At 38.7% G+C, this 26,119-nt stretch overlaps 1 protein-coding gene across 6 annotated transcripts in view; it reads right to left on the minus strand.

Moving 5' to 3' along the window:
• ptprua (protein tyrosine phosphatase receptor type Ua) overlaps window positions 1–26,119 on the minus strand; it is a 184,765-nt gene that overhangs the window by 45,435 nt on the left and 113,211 nt on the right. For all 6 annotated transcript variants that reach the window (XM_068333143.1, XM_068333140.1, XM_068333144.1 and 3 more), the window contains exons 5-11: window positions 24,411–24,526; window positions 21,419–21,590; window positions 19,703–19,996; window positions 12,864–13,184; window positions 8,953–9,062; window positions 5,150–5,351; window positions 155–257 (exon numbers count right to left, since the gene is read on the minus strand). In XM_068333143.1, coding sequence (XP_068189244.1) covers window positions 155–257; window positions 5,150–5,351; window positions 8,953–9,062; window positions 12,864–13,184; window positions 19,703–19,996; window positions 21,419–21,590; window positions 24,411–24,526 — 1,318 coding nt within the window. The remainder of the gene's footprint in view (window positions 1–154; window positions 258–5,149; window positions 5,352–8,952; window positions 9,063–12,863; window positions 13,185–19,702; window positions 19,997–21,418; window positions 21,591–24,410; window positions 24,527–26,119) is intronic.

Consider the following 26,119-nt stretch of genomic DNA (forward strand, 5'->3'; position numbering starts at 1 on the left):
CTTCTTCACAGACTCTTATTAAAACGGTTTCTGATCAGCAGCAACCCGACAGAACTATTGTTGTAAGGGATCTTTTGACAACTGATACAAATATCACTGTAGGAAAGAGCGCTGAATGAAGCTAGCGTAGGAGTGAAGAGTGTATTAGTTGTACCTGACAGGAGCGCCCCTTGCCAGCGCAGGGCGCAACAGCACAGTGATGGTGCTCTCCGACTCACTCAGTGGAGAAGGGATGTCTTCATAGTCAAAGACTGGTGCTGAAAATAGAAAAGAAGTTGGAAAAAGACACTGAATTTTGAGGTAAAGCCAACAAAAGTGTAAACACTGTTGAGGAAAATCCTATTTCTGGGGTTTAGTGTATGTGTTATCGTCAATGTGAAACATCAGTGATAACTGTTTATTTGGGAGTTCAAAAGAAATGTAGCTTCACTCCTGCCTGGATGTTTTAGTAACTTTTTTACCCTGACATAAAAATATAGTGTGCTAACTTTATTCATTACCCACACATCCCTTGTGTGCCACCACGTGTGGAGGCTTCCCACACTGATGATGACTCGAAACAGCAGCCAACTACTGAGAAAACAAGAGGCCCTTATAATATAATTAGGCCAAATCTCAAAGCTGAACAACCTCAGCAAAGCTCTGGGGACAATGAGGTTGAGTGTTCCCATCTCTGTTTACTACAGGGAGTGAATTAACTGGAGTACACAGTGAAGCAAATGGCCACCCTACAACAGCAGATAAACTGAAACTAAAAAAAAATAAAAAATTGGAATGGAAGTGAAACATTTCTGTCTAATGCTTGTTGCAAAAAATCTGCTTGTGTAAACTGTCATTACAATAAAACACACACTCAGCACTGGCAAAACAGCTGTGTGGTCTAAGGTAGATGAATCAGAGTCAAGGGCTTTTTGAGCCGGTGTTTGTTGTGGTATAATCAGATGTGAAATATGAAAGAGGAATATTAGTGTAACATCACCGTTTTGTACTTGACAACAAAGGATGCAGAGGCTTGTTTCCCACAGGAGATATTAGGTGATGTTTTAGGTGATAAATAAATAAATATATTTATACACAGTGTGTGTGTGTGTGTGTGTGTGTGTGTGTGTGTGTGTGTGTGTGTGTGTGTGTGTGAGTGTATGTGTGTGTGTATATATATATATATATATATATATATATATATATATATATATATATATATATATATATATATATATATATATATATATATATATATACAATATATATATACAATATATATATACAATATATATATACAATATATATATAAAACGAGGTATAAGCCACTGAGGTATTCTGCTGCACTTGTGTGGATGATGTGCTGATGCGCTTCCTGGTAATCAAAAGTCTGACACACCACTTTATGTTTGATTACTTTATGTGTTTCTCAGTTGACTAAATGACTAAATGTCTTAATGACTAATAATTAACATCAATCAACTAACAACCTAACCCGGCCAACATTGGCTCCTACTTATACCAGAGCACCAATTATCCATAAGCGACCCAATACATCATTTAGCTCATACAGGGGGAGAACCCCATTAATGCTGTAATTTAAAAAATAATAATAATTAACAGGCAGGGTGTTCCAGAGTTTTCTAACAAGTTTCCTATAGTCCACACTGCTGGCACTAACTTTCAACCGCCCCCAAATTGCCAGAAGATGACACATTGTTCATTCACCCTTTCAGCAGGCAGAGATGGTTGTGAGGCCATGCTGGGTGAAGCTGCATATTTGGTTACATCTGTGGTTTAATCTGTGATGATGTTCCTTCTGGTAATCTTTGCTAATTTTGACAATTCTCAGTTAAGCATCATGAAGGTTGCATTCTAGTTTAAATCAGATCAGGCTATAGGTTATAACTAACTCACTAATCACTGGAGAAAGGAAACATCATCCAACGCACCTCAGTGCCACCATTATGTCGTTGCGTCCGACACCAAAAGTCCGATCATAGTTTTACCCTCAGGTGAATCCTGGATGATGAAACCTGCATCTAGAACCTGGATTACATTGGTATCATTATTAGTTTGATATTTATTTAGAAAAACTAAACTTCACTAATGGGTCTAGATTAGCAAATTTTGATTTGATGCCAAACTGAATCAGCGGAGTTTCAGTGACAATCTAATCTCAGTTCAGTCTGTATCAATGTTATTTTTTTAACTCACTGTAGTGATTTCAGCTTTCAGTATATTACTTGGATCCAGATCAGATGCTAATGTGTGCTACAGCTTATGTTAGTGTCAATGTGTAATTTTTACCGAAAAAATGTAGATGTTATCCAAGACGTCTTAAGGACAATACCTTGTATTTGCCTCTATCATGTCATCTGGAGAGTGTCCTATCTCTGCAAATTTTCAGAAATGCCTGTTCATAAGTTAAATCAAAATTCAATGTCTTTTTGAGCAGTCCTGAGCAAAAGATAAACAAAACAAACAAATGCAAAAAGCAAAAAAACCAAATTGGGGAGTATTGAGGAATCTGTCCACCCATTGTCCCCACACACACAACACATACACAAAAGCCAGCAGGTAGTTAAACGTTTAAGTTGGAGTACAGTATTGTAAAAAGTACAAAATGTCCTGCTTTACCTCAATCTACTATTCTCTCTCTCTCTCTCTCTCTCTCTCTCTCTCTCTCTCTCTCTCTCTCTCTCTCTCTCTCTTTCATATAGGTGTGCAAACAATATGTAATTACATACTGAGATCTATAAACTCTGTGTACCAATCGATAGATCACAACTGCAACTGCAACAGTAGTTGACATTTTAGCATTGCAAAACTATCTATTCAATATGCTAACAGGCGCAATGCAATGTCATACATTTATTATATGAAAGAATTTCACAAAATTTATAAATCTTACAATATATTTATATATATATATATATATATATATATATATATATATATATATATATATATATATATATATATATATATATATATATATATATATATATATATATATACACAGAAAACCAGATTTTTGAAACTTATCACACGAGAAGGCAGTCCAGTAACAAACTGGGTTGAATGTAAAGAGTTCCACCAGAGCCTGAAAACATCTACATTCTTTCAAAGTTCTTAAAATTTAACCTCAACCCTCTCACTTAACACCTCCCCTCACCTTGCTAAAACAGACGCTTGTTTTAGGCGTTAGTTTGGAAGATGTGAACTTGGAGGTGGAGGAGAAAGCGGGAGCAGTCAAAAGGTAGAAGCTAAGGAGCCAACGAAAGGAGGGACCAATGTGAAACAGAACAGAAAACTGAGGAATGAAACTTTATTGTCTGATGTGTTGACAGCAGACAATAAAGTTTCTGCAGGACTGTTTTTATAGCATAAAAACAGTCCAATCATAAAACAGGCTTGTTAGTTGGTTTGTACACAGCAACTTGTGCTACAGAAATCTACTTCAGGTCATGTGGTAAAACAGATATTTGACCCTATCATGCACAGTCTTGCTAATCTGGACAACCTCTGATGGGCAGCGAAACGAAAAGCTTTAGATATACGAAGCTCAATGGAAACAATCTCTAATGCACTGATGAATCTGTATTCGAGAAACAGGCCAACACCTTAAGTTTTAGATTGGCAATGACTTAAGTAGAGTTAAGGGTGAATTTATGTCTTTTCAAATAAATATGATATTTTCTAGCAACTGGAAGTTCACCTTGTTATCCTGACTTGGGTCATAGTGGCTATTTATCGAGGAAGGTATCCCAAATATTTATCTCAGCAGCAAAATTTCCAGTCACTTCTGGGTCATCTTGAGATCTTCCCAGACCACATGAGGTATGCAATTCCTCCAGCCAGTTATGAGATGGAGACTTGGTTAAGTGTAGGATAGGTAGCTGACTGAGTAGGATTTATTCAGTAAATTTAGATTTTAATTTGATCTTTTGGCTGTTCTTCATACATTTGAAAAACTGCTTATTTAATTATTCAAAGCAATGCGCCAACTGAATGTTGTTCTAATGCTCCACAAGTGTTTGACAAACTAAAAAAAAAATCACCTGACATTCCATCTGTGTAGGGCTGAGTATATAATGAGTGGATTCTTGTTTTGGGGTAAAGTGTTTCCACAAAGTACATGTCAAAAGCACATATTAAGATCACATTGACAAAGAGAATGTTTAGGTTGGTTCATGTTCACAAAATGTCACACTATTCAACCTTTTCTAATGAGTTGCATAAGTCTAAATTCTCTTTAGATTTCTGGCAGACTGTTGTAAACAGAGGTTTCTCAGGTGTTTCAGCGACAGGAGATTTGGTTGGAAGGTTGGAATATCAGAATCCCAGGTTTTCAGCTCAACACTCCACTTCAGTCAGCATCAAAAGGTTCATAGTGATGTATTTCCATAAAAAGAAAACAGGGAAATTTGCTGAGCTGTTTGGAAAGCTTATTTTTCCACTACATTTCTATGGATTCCTGAAAGAGACAAATAATCCACACCCTTGAATGACTCTTTTCTTGGGGGAAAACATTACAATGGCATGCAATGTTTCATCTGAGTAAACACAATTAGTGAAACAGCTCACAGATAACAGTTTGTAGATGACAGTGTTTCACATTCCCTACAGACACATTTTCCAGACTGATCTCAAGATTCACACCAGCATATTTTTTTTACTCACTTCTAATTTCTCAGCTTCTGTGCTGCCTTTGAATGATAAAAAGAATCCGTATGCATTGACGTTGACCGAACAATGCTGTACTCACCCAATCTGTTAGAACATTTACGGTTCATTTCAATTCAGGTCTCCTGTTATTTCGTAAAGTGGAACAGATGAACGTTGGCTGAGAATAGAATAAATGATTATTATAATAATATCACAATTTAAAGGTATGAATTTAATTTAATCAAAAAGTGCCTGAAGAGAGATGGAGCAGGAGCCTTCGCTTGAACTTTTGTTTGCTTTTGCCTGGAAATAATTTGAGAGATTTGAGTCATCATGACTCAATTCATCAAGTACAGTATATGCATAGTCTCATTGCACAACAAGACCACACTTTTGACTCAACATGTACTTTCATGCAAATGCATTTGCACATACACAACCACACACTGCTACAACCAAACATAGCACAGCAGAAACAACAGCTATCTTGAAGCCTCACCAGAGATGTTGGTGGTGATCTCAGTCAGCGCTGTTTGGCCAAATCCCTTCGCAGTACGGGCCCGAACTGACACCAGGTATGTAGTTCCAGGATGAAGGCCGGAGAACATGTGGTACGTCTCGTTCCTCAGCTTGGACACCGTACGACGTGGTCCTGGCACGTTAATACCCGGATCTGATGACTCAATGCTCTGATAGCTGATCTACAATCAGGGAAAACATTATGAGTTTTCACTCTATTTTCACAAACACAATATGAGGAAACCCTCATTTCGCTAACTACAAAAATCTGCCTGCTAATATGCACACGACGATGTCTCTTTCGAGCTAAAATGCTGTAAGTGGAAGTATTTCGTCCATTTTTTCCCCCTTATCTTTAGGGAAAGATTCAGAGAGAAAGAAATAACTTTGAGAAATTACTGCAGGATGTTCGTGAGTTTATGGATATCATTGAAATATCTCGAATATAAAGTTGGATTTTTGGCTTTCACCACAGCAGCCATTATTCTTACCATTGTTACGTCACAACAAATCTTCCTCTGTGAGCCTCAAGACTCACAGTAATATGAGTCACAGCCTGGCTTATTTATCACCCATCCTGAAAGATTGAATTTAGATGGGCATTTATTTAAAGGCTCCCTCGTGGGAAAACGCTTCTAAATTAATCTTCTTTGGACGGCCGCAAAAAAATGTTGTCTCCCATGGTTGATCTAATAAATCTTTTGCTGGAGACAGTTGCTGATAATCAGACCCCAGTAGATTCTACGACACATCCTCGTCCTGCAACACTAATCTGAATTTGCAGCAGTTTTCTGGATCATTTGATGAAGCATATACTGTGAAATCTGTGGTATTAACATGAGAGTCTGAACAATCTAACATGTTGTTGGTTTCATGCTGCATAGGTGCCTATAGCGATAATTAATTAATGGTGGCTCACCCTGTTCCAGTGACAAGATGGGTTATTTTTTAATGGGGGTTTGTACAGGTGAGGCCCCTAAGGATGGATGTGTATAGAAAAAGACATATGTGACGTACAGGAAAAAGACTGAATATTTCCTATCATCTGACTTACCATAAGCTTTTTTTGTGTACTGAGCACAGTAGCAATACAAGTGTATACTGGTATCAACAATAAATAACAATTAAAAATAATACATTAATACTGTAGGAATAATAGCATAATGTCCCTGATACTCAAATCAAATCAACTTTATTTAGAGAGCACTACAGAGCAACAACGTGCTTTACAAAATAAAAAATAATTAATTAAAAAATAAAAGCAACATCCAAAATACACCCCTCCCTCCCACCCTCTAAACCAGACACATATAAACACAAATATACACACTTCAGAGAAAACTCAACCAAGTGTCCTTGCATCAACCTGAGAAAAACTTTCCAGTGTTCCCTCAGGCGAGGACATTAGTCCAGGTATGTCAACAGACAAAACAGTCTTGGATAATAGGCTGCATGTGATGTCCTTTATTTTAGTTCTGAAGTGGTCTGCACAGTTTTCACAAAGATCACCTGATAATGTCTTCAGAACATTAAAATCAATACCTTTAAGATGGTGGAGAAGAGTAACCGGGGGTTATTTTTATGGTTGGTGATGAGTTTTGAGAAATGGAAAATGTATGACTTTTTGACTGCATTACTGTATTGTAGAGTTGTTGGCATGAAGTATCATAATGAACAGTCAGTTTACTCATCTTCCAACTATTGTCAGCACTCCTGCTTTTTCTTTTCAGTTTATTGATTTCCTAGTGTTTTTCTCCATGAAGGTGTAGATTTTCTTTTTATTGCTGTAGTTACTGGTGGAGCTACTGAGTCCACTGCTGACTTCAATTTACTGTTAAAATGATCAACGATAAAATCACAAGGTGCAGGTAAAATTTCAGCAGGAGTGCTCTGTATTTCAATAAAATTTGCATCCAGGTGTTGAGGTTAAGCAGCTGGCTGAACGTGCCTATCCCTCTGCCGTAAGTGGTAGTGGAGCTGGAGATAAAAACTGTCACCTGGGACTGTGAGATGGAATTAAAAAGATGTCTAAAATCCTGCTTTAAAAGTTCAGCCTGTTGCCTGGCTGTGGATGGGAGCTCAGGATGTTCTGTACATCGGTAACGGTGGCTCCAGGGAATGGCATGATCATTGCCCCACTCATGCAGGCGTGCCTCACAATGGAGTCCCGATGACCGGGGATGTGGGAGCATCTTCAGGAAAGACAGCCCCTACAGCCAACTCACCACCAACATCAGGACTTTGTGTGTGATCCCTCACCAGGTGGGGAATACGGGAGGATTGCCAGCGCACCATGTCTCTCACAAGCCACTTACAGCTCCCTGTTAGACTATCACCTGCTGGAGGGCAGCCACCAACGAGTGGAGCTGCCTACATGTTGGAAAGCGGCATCGGGGGAGAAGGAGCCCCAACATAAACCCTTCTCCGCCTGCAGACAACCACTTCTACTACTCCACAGGTTGTGGAATGTGATCTGGCATTAGGAGGTGCCACATGTTGGAGAAAGGTGAGATGCCTGCACTTTATGCTCTCAGCTGGTTTGACTGAGCCACTGGTCAAATGAAGCCATTGATGTAAGCGTAAAAGTTTGTTTGTTCCCATGATAAAAACAATCTTAACAGATTTTTGACACACTGATAATAGAATCTGTCTCAAGAAATGCAAATTCAGCATAGTTTCAGGCCGCGTCCACACGATAACAGATTTTTTAAAAAGGCAAAATTTTTGTTGCGTTTACGCCTTCCGTCCACACGACAACGCAGATATCCGGAACAAAAATGCAACTTTTCGAAAACGCTGGCCGAGGTGGATTTTTAAAAAAACGCTGGGTCTGGGTTGTCATGTGGACAGCGTATCCCCGGGACTTTTTAAAAATGCTGACGTCTCGCCTGCGACGAAAACCGCTGTGACGTCATATTTATGGGCCAGTGTGTTGTGACAACAAAACACGGAGGATTCCTATTGGATAAAATTTGACTCAATACTGCCACCACATGATTTAGCATGCTTATAGCCGTCTGCGTTTACGTGTTGACGGAGATTTTTTTTAAAACGCTGTCGTGTGGCCCTCGAATCGTTTTCGATGCGTTTTTAAAAAGTTGTGTTTTAAAAAAAAAATCCGTCATCGTGTGGACAGGGCCTCAGTTGCAGTTTAAAGCATGTGTGTATGTAGAGATCATTTCCCTGTTCCATTTCAAGCACGGTTCTTCAATTTCATGCTCCTACTTATAAATGGTTTATCTCTCCATTAGGTGACCATTTTTGAGCCATGGTGGGACTTCACTTCTACTTGCAGAAAAAAGCTCCAAAGCCCAGACCATAAAGGTCTGCAAGTTGTTATAGGGCTTTCAATAATTAATTAGAAACATTTAGACTTGCCCCCTTGTGGAGGCATCTCTTAGGCAAATAAGTAATTACAGTGGTTGTCCCCCATGTAAGTACAGCCTGCAGTCTGTGCCTCAGCTTCATTACTATATGATCATACAGTATACAGTAAATCTCCTGAACTGTGAAAAGTGGGTCTTCTCTACTATAGTGACTTGTTCTCATGTGTGCATCCAGTGTTTGGCCGAGAAAGAAAGAAAGAAACAAACAAAAAAAAAAACAATCCAGGGGGAAATCAAACTTCAACATGAGCGGAGGAGACCCCTCCTTGATTCGAGTGGTTCTACGGTAGGAGGAAAAATAAAGCCGGGTAAAATAACCTCCTGCACCTGGAGAGGATTGGATGTGAAGTTAGCTCCATTGTTTTGGATTTTTTTTTTCCCTGTCAAGACTCCCTACCTCGTACTGTGTGATGAGACCATTAGGCTCCACAGGCTCCTCCCACTTAAGGAAGATCATGTCATCGAGTGGCGTGAAGGTCAGAGACTCTGGAGCGATGCCGCCAGGAACTAGAGTAGGAAAGAAAAACAAGATCCTTTGAAAGAAACACTCTGCAAGAGACTAAAGTTAATGGACTATTTGGTCAGTTTCATCCGGGGGGTAAAAATACATTTAACGGAACAAAGAAGGCACAGGGTCATGGAGGGAGAGAAGTGGACTACAAATCGTACAGAGAGGAAGGACATTGTGGACTGGTTGGCAGTTAGGCTTTGGGATGGATTGAGATTTTGGTTTCTACTGTCTGATAACAGAGCACCATGTCTTTAAGGATGACGGTCTTTTTTAGCATCTCAAAGACAGAAAAACAGCAAAGTAATCCAACCTGTAAACAGCCTGATTACCACTCTGTGTTTTCTGGTTTAATAAGATGCCTCTTCTTAGAAGAGCACATCTTTTTTGGAAACTGAAGTTTTGCACACTCAGCTGAGACTGAATAGGTCTAATCGTTCACAGTAGATTTTTGGCATTGGATTTAAAGAGTTGTCAAACATGCAAGAAAATGAGAATAAAGACTTTGCTTAAGCTAAAAGTTGTTAATATGGCTGGTAGTTTTAGGCTTGGACTACCTATTCTTTTTAGTACAACTTCAATTACACAGTTTGGGACTATTGAATTTTCTTGGACATGTCCAGAGGCGAGATAGTGAATATATTGGTAGAAGGATGCTGAGTTTTGACCTGGCAGGCAGGAGGCCTAGACGAAGACCAAAGAGGAGGTTTATGGATGTAGTGAAAGAGGACATGAAGGTAGTTGGTGTGAGAGAAGAGGATGCAGAAGACCGGGTTAGATGGACGCAACTGATTCGCTGATTCCATGAAGGGAAAAGCCAAAAGGAGAAGAAGAAGAAAGGATTATTGAATTTTCCTACTAAAATGGGCATAATAAAAATAACAAAATCATTGTTCTCTCACATTAAATGGGTATTTTAAGCTTCAAATTCCTATTTTCAGTTACCAGTTAGGATTAAATTGTACTCATCAAGTTTATTGCAACCCAATCATCCATCATTATCTACATCTAGATGATCTGATACACTTGTTTTAGAGATACTGCAGAATGGGTATGTATCCAATACATCTAAATAACCCCTATTGCGGCAGGAAAAAAACACAATTGAAAATAAAATGAACTTTGAAATAAAAGAGACAAATTATCTCACAAATTAAGGGGATGATTTCTCATAGATTCTCTTTTAACACCAAGAGCTATACTGCATCATGAGTATCACTAATAAGAGAAGATGCTGATTAGATATTGCAATTTCGCTTTTCCTCCCAAAAGTGAAACTTCCTTTTTCAGTATCCAGAAACGTGTGCATTTTTGTTGTGTTTTGGCCATCAAATGTTATAGATTTGTGTTATACAGTGTTTTCAATTGTTTTGCATATCCATATGTACAGTGATTATTTGGGAAAGATGTATGAGGACAGAAACCTTTTTCAAACTTACCTCAAAAACAAAAGTTTACATACATACAAATAAACACATACATACATGTACATGCATACATAAATCAACTAGTTTAGAATGACTTGACTGTTCTGTTAATTTTCAGGCTTGCTGTTTGTGGCATCATCACATCCCTAGATTTCATATATTAATTGGGTGTGTCAAATATGAATATAACATAAAATATAATGCAAACTGTAAATGGTTCTAAAAGGGTTAGGGTTAGCGTTAGGGTTAGGGTTCCTTACTTTTTTGTAAACTACCATTTTGTTTCCGTTAATTATTTTGTATAACTAAGCCTTTTTTTTTATTTTTTTTATTGCAGTGTATTTATACTAGAGCTGTGTTCTCCTGGGGGCTGACTGAAAATGATCTTCACTGCTACCTCACATACAGGAATATCAGTTGGTTTATTGCTTGCACATGGCTGTGTGTTGGATTTAGAATGTGTCCAATGCATAATAAATGAAGCACCTGTGGTTTTTATTTATAAAAAAATAATGAGGTGACCTCTATGCTTGTACGTTTGTTAGCTTCAGTAGCTGAAACAAACACAGGCAAAGCACGCAGGCAGAAAATCCTGATGTAAATTCAAATTCCTGACAGCAAGATCTGCTTCCCCCAAGCAGCAGAGACACAGCGTAAAAAAGCGCAACATCCATGTTTGATTGTTGAGCCCAATAGGAAGCAGGCAGGAGGAACTGTCACCAGCTGAGGCTCAATTACTGTAGTTGTGAGGGTGATGGTACCTCTTGTTGTGACAGGGGGATTGGGGATTGTCAGCTTGTCAAACTAGCTTTCAGTGGCTCAAAAGCAGGGCTTTCTACGTGTCCTGACATTCAAAATATCAGGAAAGAGTTGGAAAAAATAAGGCTTTCTAATATATATATATATATATATATGTGTGTGTGTGTGTGTGTGTGTGTGTGTGTGTGTGTGTGTGTGTGTGTGTGTGTGTGTGTGTGTGTGTGTGTATATATATATATATATATATATATATATATATATATATGTGTGTGTGTGTGTGTGTGTGTGTGTGTGTGTGTGTGTGTGTGTACATACACACACACATTCACTTGTTTTAACCTGTCATTTCCAAACTGTTTGAACTAAATGAATGCACCATCCACTTCCTGTATGTTGTTTCGTTTATGTAAATTTACTTCTGAAAAAGGACAAGCAATGCATAGGTGTGGATTATTAAGAGTGTTGTCTCAAAAATCTTCTATTTTCAAATACTACTATGAAACAGGATATAAAACAATATAATTCTTATAGCAAACGGTAAAAAGCAATTTGAAGAAAATTAGATGAGATTTCACTTCATATTGGTAAAGTCCCTCGCACTCGGTCCATTCGGTCAAGAATATCCCTTTGTGGCATTCAATTACTTTGAAAAGTCTTGCTTATTCTACATAACAATGCCTGTTTGACCCTCTGTGCTTCCACCCTCTGAGAATTTGCATTAGAATGAGTCTAATCTGCTGATGTACACAGGACAATATTATTACATGGATAAGCAAAATCATTTTACCATTTTGCTGCCGGCCAGGGCTCTAGCTGATTAATGTTCCATTGGACTCCATTTGAAGGGCTGATCTTCCATTTAGTTATGCTGATCCAGCTTATTTTGTAAGTCAATATTTGTGTTTTTTCACTGGTGGTGGCTGACTTAAGGCATGGATTTGTGTGAGCGGTGCACAATAATTATCTGAGCATGAAGGAGCATGCAATGAAAACTACACTTCAATAATATATCAAGCCAGATATCAGGAACTATGACAGAAAACTGTTTTAATGCATACAGTATATCAAACAACTCTTGGCTTACATTAATAGAACCTTTAAAATCAAAAGTCTAGTAAAGTTTCTTCATCTACAAAACACAAATGTTGCAGCATTCTTGTAATAAGAGTTTGAACTTTGTGCACACACAATGGCACAAGATCTCAACCAGATTAGGCAATTCTAATTTGGATGCTACAATGGAGATTTTGTCCTAAATAACATCTTTTCACATCTACTCTTCAGGAAAATGTGGCTTACACTGAATGCAGTATTTTGTTTGTTTTGGCTGATTTATATGGATTTTAAAACAATTCATCATCCACTTCTTATAATAAGGATAAAGGTGCAACACTGTTTAGGACTAAGAAATTTCACCCAATGGGTCAAAAGCAGGGCTTGGATGGGTTGGGTAGGTATGCAGATGTGTAGTTCATAACAGTTAAGTTTTAGTTTTGGTGGCCTTCAGCTTGAAAATTGGATGTGAACAAGAAGCAGAAATCGTAATATCCACAAGCTGTAGCATCTTTTAGTCATGTGCTGCTTTTCAATTAAAAAAATAAAAAGCCAACTCACTGTCTTCCTCAGTCTGGAAGGTGACCTCTCTGCTCTCCTTCTTGCCCTCAGGGTTTGCCAACGCCAGTCGGACGTGGATCGAGTGGAAGGGTGGTAGGTCTCTTAGCGTGAAATGAGACGTGTTACGATCCAAGGACAGACATTCTCTAACAGTGGCATTGTTCCCTCCGCTGCCCCCCGTCGGCATGGAGTAGCGATAACACAGGGACAAGGAGTAGGTGTGACAGCGGGTCAGGTTGTAGCCCAGGGGTTCCCACTGAAGAACCAGCTGCCGGGGCTGGATCTCAGAAGCCGTCAGACCCCGCAAGGCACGCATTGGCTCTGAGTGGGAGGAGAAACATTTTATTATGACAACTGCAAATAATTAATTACAGTACTCACCTTTTTTACAAGAGGAACAGAAAAAAGTCATCAAACAAGAAGTAGAATTAATTTAATATAGAATTAACACATTTCACATAATCGGCGTATCATCTCATGATAAGGATAACTTTATGATAATAAGGATGAAAGTTTTCTTTTACTTAGTACACTGTAATAACATTATACACAAAATAAATGAGAACCTTATACAACATTTTCTTTATAAAATATACATAATAACCCTAACCCTAATATAGCTGCCATACAGCTTATTTATATTTCTACAAAAAATATCATGAGTTGTGAGACTGACAAGTCAGGAAAGTTAGTGTTCAATATTCATACTCGTTTGAACATTTGTCTTATTTGTGTCTATTGACACATTTACAGAAAACTCTGTAACAGCTTTTTAGCTGCCAAATCCTTCACTATGCTCAGCAACTAGTTGATAAATTTGCTGCTGGGTGTTGTTGGATTAGTTTTCAAAGCTGCCTGCTGATACTAGACAAAGACCAGTGAAAGTCGCAATTTCAGATACATCCAAGTATATATTTTTTGTCAAAATATATTCAAAGTAGTATCGGCCACTAGTTTATTACTTTGTTTTTGAATTAGTGAATACTGACCCATGCTGTAAAATGTTTTGAATAGTTGCTAAAATGAAAACGCAGTCATTTTGTGTCATTAACATACAATGGGCAAACTAATTATATCACATGGATGTAATTTTTTTTTTTTTTTTGCCCCAGTCTTCAAAGAGCACTGGTCAACCTTTTACCACCACTCCTCCAGACTCACCCGCGGCCACTCCCTCAAGCATTGTCTGCCAGTCAGTCAGGTATGAGTCTGGTCATTCTGCCACAACTGTTTTTTTTTTTCTTATTTACCTGAATATGTATACCATCCTGTTTAAATCTACCAGATTATTTTTGTGCTCCTACTTGCTTTGTATCCCACCTTTGGATGTTTTTGAATTTTTGGATTTTTACCTGTGTTTACCTGCATTTTTGGATTTTTAACTGCCTGCTTTCTGACTTTGCCTCAGCCTTATATCTCCGGCTTGTGTCCTCTTGCGGCTACATTCTATGTACTTCTGCCTCAATCTGATTAACTCTGGAAGGAACAAAACCTTGCTGATTTTGGACTAAACCCCGTGTTTTGACTGAATTCTGCCTCTGACCTTTAATTCTGTGTGTGGATCTTATATTTGCCTAATAAAAGATGAGATACAATAGGCTGATTTGCTGATGTCAATGTGTTGCACTGCTTATCATAATTCTTCAACCATATACTAAATTTATTAGGTGCATTAGTGTTGACTTCAAGAATGAGGATAACTCAGAAGAACTGTACAACAGAATCTAACTTTTGTTCAAACTTCTGTGTCTCTTGAATGCTTCTTATTCTGGGCACATCGAATTAGGGCAAAATCCAAGGGCTTCACATCCCATCCACCCTGAGTACATCCTGGGATATCCCACAGGGACTTGACTGGGGATACAGGTGCCTAGCTCCTGGATGCTGATACACAAGAAGATGGATCATAAGTAGATGGGAAACTATACCTTTATTTATAGTCAGATGGGATGAGACATACCATGTAGCAGCACAATTTTGTGATTTATGCCAACAACTATTTGTTTACCTAAAAATCATTGCTGGTACAGTTTAAATAAAGAATACTGATGGGGAAGGGGGGGATACAACAGTTGCAGCAGACTTTACAGCTTACTGTACAAGGTTGCAGGAGGTAAATCAATTATATATATATATATATATATATATATATATATATATATATATATATATATATATATATATATGTGTGTGTGTGTGTGTGTGTGTGTGTGTGTGTGTGTGTGTATGTATATATATATACATACATATACATATATATATATATATATATATATATATATATATATATATTATATATATATATGTATATTAACTGATCAAAGAAACAGATGAAGTAGAACACATCATTTTACATTTGCATCTCTCCTGACAGGAACGACACAATCATGGCTGCAGCAGGGAATCAGTGGTGAGTGGTAGACTTCTAATTAAGGCCGTCACGTGTGAAAGCTGTGATTGCACATCTTCATGTCCCTATCTTGTCCACTTCATGCACATAGAGCCGTTTTTGTCCTAAAGCTTGGCCTGAGACTTCAAGTGTACTGCCGAGACAGATAAACCAAAAGGAGGGCAATGCCTTCAGCCTGGCATGGACTTGCAGTGTAGAGCTGTAAAATGCCGGGAGGCTGGACTCAGGAAGCAATGGTGACAGCCATGATGCTTCACTAAACATAAATCAAAAGCTGCTGCGCAAACGGATGAAGCAATGTCACGGAGGAGACATCGGTTCTGAGGGGACAGAGATGAAATGGAGACAGAAATGTCTTCACAGACCTTGCTCGCCTAAAAGATGTTTGCTCTTTCCCAAAAGGGCAGCGTCTGGCTGATCTGTGTCCTCAAAGCCACAACTGGCACAAGTTAAAACTTTTTTCTTAGATGGAATAAGTTTTTTGATGTTGACTTTTTCACAATATCTGCTCTGTAGCGCTGTCTCACTAAATCCAGGTCTACCACCAGAGGTATGCAGACTAAATGTACTGTTTCTTCTGTGAGACACCATTACTCATCATTAAAGCAGTACCGTGTCAGGCTTGGTACTGTCCTCTCCACCCGCCAGCCCTCCACCAGTCCTGCCCCAAATTGAAATTCAGCTTGATTAGCCTAATCAGAGGGATTTGCCAGAGGCAGAGGCAGTAGAGGAGGGATAGGGAGGCCGCACAAGAAATGAGTGAGGCAAGTGAAAAAGACGAATGAGAAAGAGTCCCCGTGGGTCTGCACATTTCATCTCATCCTCCTCTTTAGCGGCCGCCTCGCTGATTTGCTGCTGAACCCCGTCTCTCCTGCCAGGAGCTATGTTGGTATTATGATGAACGATCAGTGCACAGCTTTATGCTTACATTGAGACCACATGAGGTTTGGATTGTGGACATGTTATTCTGGGTTGAGTTTCTAAATGTGTCTGTAGTTTCAGTTTTATCCTTTAATATTTGAGTTTTGTTGACATTCATTGGTTTCATGACAGTTTTATTTGATACCTGTACGGGCTTAGGGAAGAGATCCTACAAAACTGAATACAAGCCTTTCACAGGCACCTATCCCTAACACATAAATATGACACCAAAGACAAGTAATAAAAAACATAATCTTTAACCTTGAGGACAGATCAGATTGAATATTGAAAAAAAAAATCAAGGATACAGCCTAGAAGACAAAACAGCTGCTTTACAGTCAGAATGACTGTGTTAGAGACAAAATTGATAAATTTAAAAAAAAAACATATTCAAGTGTTTATGTGCAGTTGAAATGCTCAAAATGAAACATAAGAATGTGATAATAATGCTTCATTTTAATAGAAGCAAAACTTTGAGCCAGCAAAACAATTCAAATAATAGCAGTCTGTGTAAAAGGCTGTCTGTTTAACATAAAATCCCTCAGCAAAGGCCAATAATATAGCAATACTAAAAAAACAGTGTGGAAACCTGGATCTACCCTGTTATTCCAGATCTACACTAGAAGTTGATGGGTGTCTTCTTGTTCCCTTCTCTGTCCTTCAACCAAGGTTTATGGAAACTTGTGGATTACTTTTGTGTAATCCTGCATACAAGCAAACCAATCCAGCAATTACATGGACACCACTATAAACATGATCACACGGTACAAATAAGAGATAGAATACTGCATCACAAAATCTGCACATGGCTGTGATTATGACAATCATAAAGGCAGAGGTGCAACACTGATGTGCAGACGTTCCAAGGTTACATATTTGTGGCCAAGCAGGATAGAGGAACACTATGAAAAAAGCACATTACCCCATCAGTCATTTAGCACTCGGGCCTCCGTGTGGCTGGCCAACGTCAACAATGGCACCATGTCAGTATGAAATGTCACACTCAACGAATGTCCAGAGAAAAAGGAGTCACGGTGCTTAAAGACGTGGCTCTCTGGATGAATTTGTCTTCCTAATGTGTCACAGAGTTTTGTGTCACAGGACTTCTGCTGTCTGCTGCTTCCTCCTCAGGGATATAGCTTCAGATGTGTGCAAAGGGAGCTGACAGGAGGTGGGCGAGGAGAAGACACTGACGAGAGAGGATCAAAGAGTGTGGCAGGTGATAGGGACATCATGCTGTCTACTTGACTGAGTGGCAGGGTGCCTTTTTCAACCGATTGAGCAGTACTGTGTCTAAAACACACCTGAGAGGTAGCAAGAAGACCTTCTGAACACAGGAGAACCTTCATTTTACAAAAAAGTTACTGGACTTAACTTTTTCTTATAGTCGGTTCAGACCAGACATTAACCCAATAGTGCGGTACCTAAACTGTGTCTTCAAACATCATCAAATATCTGTTGTTTTCAAGAGAATGACATAATCCTTGCTCTGCAAATGGAAGAAAAGGCATACCTCAATTCCTCATTTGAATATGTACCTTAATTAAAGGCAAGCCTAGGATAAACAACTAAAAAGCATCAAACACCTTCAGTGCTACATTGACAGCAAACACACTTTGTGTTCCTTGCGGCTGGAGGCAAAACAAAAATTGTTGAGTGATCCATCAAAACAGTTTGACGCAGCTCCCAGCTCCGGCTCAGAACTCACAGCATCAGAGCTGGAAAGCAAGGGGGTTTATTTTGCGCAGATCTTTCAAGTCTATTGTTTGCTGTAGACACAAATGGTACTATATGAAGTAATCACTACACCAAAGCACTTTCTATTAGGCTGTGTAACAACATTGGTGTGTTGTCTCAATTTGTAATAATAACTATCACTTAGTTCAGCTGATTTGTCAGATAGTCACAAACAACAACCTCTTACTTTAGTCTAAACGTCCTTGGACATTTTAACATTTTAACCAACAACAATCACAAACACTAATGTGTGAAAACATATTGTATTCAGAGTGCACTGGAATCTGTCCGACCATACCAGGTTTGAATGTGTTTGAGACCTGAGGGAGCCACTGATAATATTAATTACTCAAAACTAATTTTAATACAGATTTAATACAGATTTAGCATGTAGCATTGGCCTATAACCCTTTATGAGCTGGCAACTATATTTTGTAATTTTATTCTCTATATTTCATTTATTTTTTAAAGGTCACATATTGGGCTTTTTTTAATTCATGTCATTCAGCTGCCAGATGTCCAACTACACTGTATTTGAAATGTGTTGTCCCAAAGTGGTCCGGGGTCAACATCTTTGATTGAATATGGTTAAAATCACTTTGTTCTGAAAAGTGCTGTGTTAATGGGCGTATATACGTATATACGCCTATACGCGTGTGCGTATAGGTATATATATGTATATACCTATACGAACACGCGCGCGCACACACACACACACACACACAGACACACACACACGACTGAAGTGGACCTAACTAGTTAACTAAATGCTAGCTGATTTCAACAGTTTGTGAGGATCTTTCAGTGTGTAACTCTGAGCCATGTCGTTACCACGCACTGCTACCGTAGCTTGAACAAACTTCCCCTCAGGGATGAACACGCCCATATCTGAGTGGACAATCAAATATGACTCAGGAGAGGTCAATTTACTCTATCGATGACCCCAGAGATGACGTTTTATGAATCCGATCGTTTTTGATTCTGTCCAGTCATGAATCCAAAATATTCCAAATATCTATTGATGCAGGAAGTGTCTGCTTTCCAGATTCAAGGATTTGGTCTGGTTAGGGAGGACCTACGTGTATGTAGAGACTTGAAAAAATGTGTTCTTCATAATAGGACCCCTTTAAATGTTGTTATTTTTAAATGTTACAATAGAAATAAGGTTTTGAAATGTCCTCCAATAACACTGTAAGTTACTCATTTCAACAAATGTCCTATAAAGGGTTAACTAACATTAAATATAGTTTGTTTTTTCAGGTTTAGCATTTGAGTCATTGATAAATGCAATAACAGACACAAACCAGTGATCAACAATGTGAAATAGCTGTGTGTAATCATCTGAACAACTGTTAAGGTTATCCAATCTCGTTGAGGGTAAAGCATACATTTCAATACCTGGCATTAACACAAAGACAACATGGAGTCATGCAGACACTATACCTCAATAAAGTTAATTTTTTTGTGTGTGTGTCTGACATGAACATAAACAGTTTTAACACAGCAGGCCCCAAAAGGCTTTGCATGCCTTTGACCATTTATGTAAATAAATTGCAGTAATAAAAGTCAGTAATAAAAGTATATATATATATATATAGAATAATTTTCAAATGGAGAGCAGTCTACAGGAAAGTATCAAATGTATGAATGTGTCCTATTACTAGGTTCCCCTGTCTTTTTATTTTTTAATCTACAAAAAGGCTACTGAGGCCCTTCCCACTGATGTGATCTAATGAGATTATTACTTGTGGCAGAAAGCTTTGTTTCTCACCTGCACACTTTGTCCGACTGATCAGAGGGGGTCCTGGTGCTCCAGTGCCCCCCTCCCCGGGCCTGGTGAGCAGGACACTGATGTGGTACTCTGTGTCTGGCTCCAGGTGCCAAACCTTGTACGTAAGCGAGCCCACACCATGAGTCTCCATCCACATGGACTGGCTGGCTCTGTACTGGATTTCGCGCCGAATTACTGGACCATCCCCCACAATGGAGTTGGTGTTGAGCTGAATGATCAGATAGGTAGGGCCTGCCCGTAAGAGCTGGGGAGGTGCAATTGGAGTTGGGGGCACTGAAAACATAGATATATTGTGAGGATACTACAGTATCTATCTAAATACAGTATATTTTAATCTTACTAGAATAAGAATTTCTAATGACATCAGACACAGAGAAACAAGACATTTGCAGCAGAAAATTTAAATGTAATGTAATAGTAATCAACATTATTAATCCCACACTGGTGGTTTTCTCTCACACACATAGTGTGTGTGTGTGTGTGTGTGTGTGTGTGTGTGTGTGTGTGTGTGTGTGTGTGTGTGTGTGTGTGTGTGTGTGTGTGTGTGTGTGTGTGTGTGTGTGTGTGAGAGAGAGAGAGAGAGAGAGAGAGAGAGAGAGAGAGAGAGAGAGAGAGACAGAGACAGAGACAGAGACAGAGACAGAGACAGAAACAGAGAGTGAACTGGCAACCCTCTGGTCCCCAGCCCAAGACTTAGTGGACTGAGGTGCCACCCCGAAAGAGCAAAATCATGCAAACAAAGGAGTAGGCAAGGATTCTTGTCACAGTCACTTCTCTTTTTGTGTGACAGTTTCACCATATTTCTGTTCTGCTAGACCACTGAATCATTAAAAGTTGTGCATTGTAATGACTATTAGAGATTGAGACCTTACACATCTTCTATATAATGATGCAGAATAAAGCTTTTTGGCATGAATAATTGGAGAACTAATTCTGTCTTCTCTGAAAATGTCAAGTTATATCAACCCAGAGAACATCAAATTAATTAATCAGATCATTTTGTTGGAAGGACATGTGTGCACTGGGGCTTTTGGCTGGGTTATTTTTTCTTTGCTTGATCAGTTCAACCACATCAAGTTACACTCGAAATGGACCGTCTGTGGAACGAGACCCAGGGGCACCCATACCGCCCACAAGTGGGCTGTGGTGACTAATGTTTGGCAACCTGTGAGGATCACCATTCCCCCTCAAATAAACAAAAAGTCCTGCACAAGAGACTAGAGAAAGGTGTTTTAAAAAAGTATTTTGCTCTTTCTGCTTTTCTGAGTTTGGCTTCAATTTGCATTTTCACTGATCATTTTATTTTACTGTTTAATAATGCTTGCCTTCAGGTGCAAGGAGGAAAGTTGTGTAACGCTAACGCTAGTAAAAAATGTACTATTTCCTGATTTTGTAGCATCACAAAAAAACCTTGAAATAACTCTACACAAAGGGAGTTAAATGTTCTGGAATTTACAAGAAATTAAATATATAACATAGTATGTACGCAAAATTATCATAGGATTGCTTGTGGATCATTCCACAGTGCTGCAGGAAAGAAGAGTTCAAACAGCCACACAGACTTTAGATGAGGAACAGCCATAATAGAATGAGGATGCAAACCCCTGCCATGCTCCACAGATGTGCCGTAGCCAACTGAGTCAAGTAAGGCCAGTACATGTATATGGAAAAGACACGTGGGCTGATGTTGGTTACCTCTGACGATGAGCTCTCCAAAGTTGGAGATGGCAGCACCCCGGGAAGATGAAGTGATGCAGCGGTAAAGGTCTTGCTCCCCACGTTGCGCCTCTACCTGGAAAGTTGCCATCAGCCGTTTATGGCTCAATCGAGATAGCAGGGGAGCGTCCAGCACCATCCCATTTCTCCTCTGACAGCCAGAGAAAGAACACAGCGAGAGATCATCCATTAGCACAGCAACCTGACAATCACACGCTCACACCTTTACCTGAAGTGTACTCGACAATTCAGACAAGCTGTGACCAAAACGGTAAGAAAAAGGAAAAATAGAATTAACTAGCTACATGGAGCAACAAGATAATAAATATGATAAATGTCACAGGTGAAAACAGTGTTTTCACTGCAGTTACTGGTGACATAGGCCTCTTGAGATGTTGTCCCAGTACAAGGACTCACGTTGATGTGTCCTCATCTCTCACCATACTATTGTGTCGGCACTGCTGGCGCACTGTTAACTCGCTCAATCAGTGGAACAGGAAATGAGAGGCTAACTCTTCCAGTGAGATGCTCCAGATGTGAGCTGCAGTAAATGCAGCTCTAACACAGAATAAACAGGTTATTATGTAAACTGTTCCCAGCTCATGCTTCGTACAAGTAAGTGGGTTTGACATCTGGATGTTTGAAATGATTTAAGAAGATGGGGGAAGACGCAGTGTTGCAAGCAAATATGAAATTAGATGTAAAGTGGATGGAAGCCTGAAGCTAGAAACAGATTATAACTTACTTTAACATCCTCTTAGGTTCCAGAATGAACCATCTCTTGGTTTTTTTGTTTGTTTTTTTAAAAAGCTTCACTGACTTATTCCAAATTATTTTGCAACTGTTATTTTTAACATTTCATTTGAAGTTTCCATAATGCACATTTTTGATTTTGAAAAATAAATGAGTACCTGGAGCCTTTTAAAGGAAGTGAATACTTCCTTTCACCAAGTCTGCATTGACACCTGCCTGCCCCCCTTATCATATCATAATTAGAAGTCGGTGCAATAACTAATTATATATTTTACTTTGAACACATTGATGTTGAATAGATGAAAACAGCATCTTGGCAGCCACTTGCAATATGGGCCAGAGGGCAGTGGAGAAAATGTGATGCTAATTGATTAAGAAACATTATGCTAACTATTTTGTCTGGACTGCCTCAACAGAAGACAAAGCATGGGAGAGCAGCTACAGTGATCCAGAGGACCTTTACAGCTCCAAGGAGATGAAAGAGAGAGCAGCAATTACTAGGTAATCAAACAGGTCCTGAAAAACAAATGGACAAACAGAAGGCTGTAATTGTTTCTGATATTTCTGTATTTCAAGCTTTTACTATTTTTTTCTTCATACATAAAGTAAGGTGGAGCCGAAAGCAGAGAAGTTCACTGCAGCATGCCGTTCAAATTACAAAAGACAAGCCTTGTTTTATTTGTTTGCCACCTACACTTTTTGTGTGTGCGCAAAATAAGTCACAATCTACTCTAAAACTGATAAAATGTCTCTTTCTCATGCCAATGATCTTCAAAGGCTTCAATTCAGAGAACAGAGAAGGGGGTGTGAAATAAAATTGGACAGAAACACAAGGGATGGATCACCAAGTATAGTGAGATCTCATTTGCAAAAGCGCCTTCTCCCTGTTGCCATCATTTCAAAAGTGCTTAGATGTGCAGGCATCAAGGCCACAGGAAGAGCGGAGGCATTCGGGGATGGATTTTTGAAGACTAATATTAGCTTGCATTCAGAAAGAAACCTAAAACTATTTCCAGTTTGGAGCATGAGAGAAATGACTTTAGGGGCTTTAGTAAACTAAATGCCATCACAACCAAAATATTACAAAAGCAGACCCACAAACATAATAGTCCTTAAAATTCTCAAATGACTAATTTCCCTGCAACAACTAGAGTCAAAACCTACTGCTTCATTTAACATTATTAAAAGAGATAAGTATTTGTGGCTGATGTTGAGCTAATGGTCCCCATTTTGTTAAATAACCATCATTACATGTAGGTAGGTGACTGCTCTTTTTTATCAAAATGTTGATTGGCATAAATAAAGATTGCACTGATTCATAAAGTTAGGGGTCATGTTGGGAATGGATTTTGTTATGAAAGAATAGAAACAAATTGATTCAATTCAAGTCATATCCTTATTTGCCAAACTTTATAAGCTCTAAAACAATGTAGTCTTACACCCACAACACAACTAATGCATGTTTTCGTCAAACCCCCTACACATGGTAAATGCCAATAGCTTTCAAACAAGCTTTCAATTTCCCAAATGACTATGTAGGATGTTGATTCTGACAGAGCCTCCAGTCAGGTTTTGATTCCAAATGTAGAAGAAATTTCAAACAGACAATACCATATAATACATGGTGGTTATTGTTAGGCAAATGTTTTGGAGGTGTTTCATCAAGATTAAGAGTTAGCAACATTAATTTATACAAACGACTGACTTTCCAGTAAGTGGATGACTCACTTATCTCCTAACACATACACAGCCACCTCAATTTATAATAATATTTGATACAGTACATTGAGATAATGCTATTGGACAGTCCAGTTAGGTGTTGGGTGGTTTAAGGTGATGTTTGATTAACCTCACATTTTTCAACTATTACACAGCACCAAATAGATTTAAATATTTCATCCCGAAACATGGGACTAAAAATTCAATCTCAAATAGCAAATCAGGTCCTTGAATGTGGCACACAGAAGCCACAGTGTAAAAAGGTAATGTGCACAGCAGCCTGGATATGACTTTAATGGAGGCATGATTATTATAGCATACTGCAAATTGCTATGGATACCGCCTAAATGCCACGCATGTACAATTTTTCTTTGTCCTTCCAGTTGCTTCTTCTATCGATAATTTTGAACTGACTCCATTATCCACGTTCTAAGATGCTGTCTCGCTTGTCAAGCAAAAGTAATAGAAAAAAAAAAAAAAAAAAAAAGCTTGTCCTTGCCTCCAGGAGGAAGGGCTCCGTCTCTGATACTTTTCCCGTGGCGGCACACTGGAACGAGGCATTCTGCCCAGCATTCACCTCTACGTCACCCAGCCGAGAGAAATGAGGCACCTTGTCTGTGGAAGAGAAACACACATGCACACACAGGGTGATGAAAGTGACACATCTGGAACCCTGTCTAAATCTATAAAATACAGAACCCCTAGAATAAATACTCGGCCCTACACTCAATGTTTTGTATGTGAAAAAGGTACAGTATTTATAAATACCCTGTGAAAGACCTCTTCTAATTAAGTCATTATTCACATCACTTCTAAAATATTAACTGAAGCTGTTATGGAGCCACGTTGGTTCATCTTTTCCTTATTAGCCCAGTTTTCCATATGAACTAAAGAAATTCAAGATCATACGTTTCACAAGTCACTAAATAACCTAACACAGATATTTTTTGATGAAACCAAACCCGTTGTATTCTCCATTTAGTCTGACAGCAGCACATATGCCTGTGATCAAAGAGCGACATTGTGTCTCTGCTGCATTAAAAACCGTCTTTTCCCATCATCGTCTTCTGAATCTAGTGTCTGAATTACTTTTTAAGCTACATTAAGAACACATTGTCTCTCTGAATGTGAATACTGCATGACAGTACTGTATAATTCAATAAAGTATGACATAGCTAACACCAAGATATAACAAAGGGTAAATTTGCCAACCGACTCCACTGAATACTGTTTATATATATACTTAGAAAGACATTTATGAAGAAAATATAATTTTATGAATTTGGATCGCACAATTTCACAAATTACTTGCTCTCTGTAAATTGGATAATCCAATATGTTTCTGCTGAATTTGATTTCCTTTAAGGTAGCCCACAGAGCTATCAAGCAAAGTTTCCCGGCCTGTTAATTTAGTTTAGTGCATTTCTGTCACAATTAAATATATAAAAGAAATATTATTTTTAAGCCTAAGCCTTTATGTTGGTGGTTAGCAGTGTGTGTGTATGGTGGTGATGATGATGGGGGTGTTTTCATCTAATTATCAGCAGATTACTCCATTTCTTACCGCTGTGAATAGGCAGTCAGTGGAATAGTATTTTTTTAAAAAAAGGAGCTACAAATTGGTGAATCCTGCTAGGGCACCAATAGGTCCACACACTACTCTATAGTGAATCAGATGGTCACATATTAAACATTTTTAACAGTAGTGTTGAGGTCCATTTATGTTCTGCATTACAGAGAAATATCATTGCAAATGATTGTGGGCAGAATAGCTATAATTCTATAAAGTGTGATAAATGTGCAACAACAACAACAACAACAACAACAACAACAACAAAACTAATTCTGAAAAACAATTCCTGAAATTATAAAAGTTTCATTTTTCCCCATCTTCTGATTATTTGATGTCAATGGAGTGTGATCCATTTTCATAGAAGTTGTCATTTGTGAGTAAGATGCAGAGATACCCCTGCTGCATACAGTTTTGTGTGTGTGTGTGTGTGTGTGTGTGTGTGTGTGTGTGTGTGTGTGTGTGTGTGTGTGTGTGTGTGTGTGTGTGTGTGTGTGTGTGTGTGTGTGTGTGTGTGTGTGTGTGAGTGTGAGTGAGTGAGTGTGCATGTGTGTGTGTGTGTGTGTGTGTGTTTAGCAGTCTGACATTATGATTTGTGTTAGTGTAACAAAAACAAAACTAAAATGTCTTATTTGTTC

This window comes from Antennarius striatus, chromosome 14 (assembly GCF_040054535.1).
Source record: "Antennarius striatus isolate MH-2024 chromosome 14, ASM4005453v1, whole genome shotgun sequence".
NCBI classification, from domain to species: domain Eukaryota; kingdom Metazoa; phylum Chordata; class Actinopteri; order Lophiiformes; family Antennariidae; genus Antennarius; species Antennarius striatus.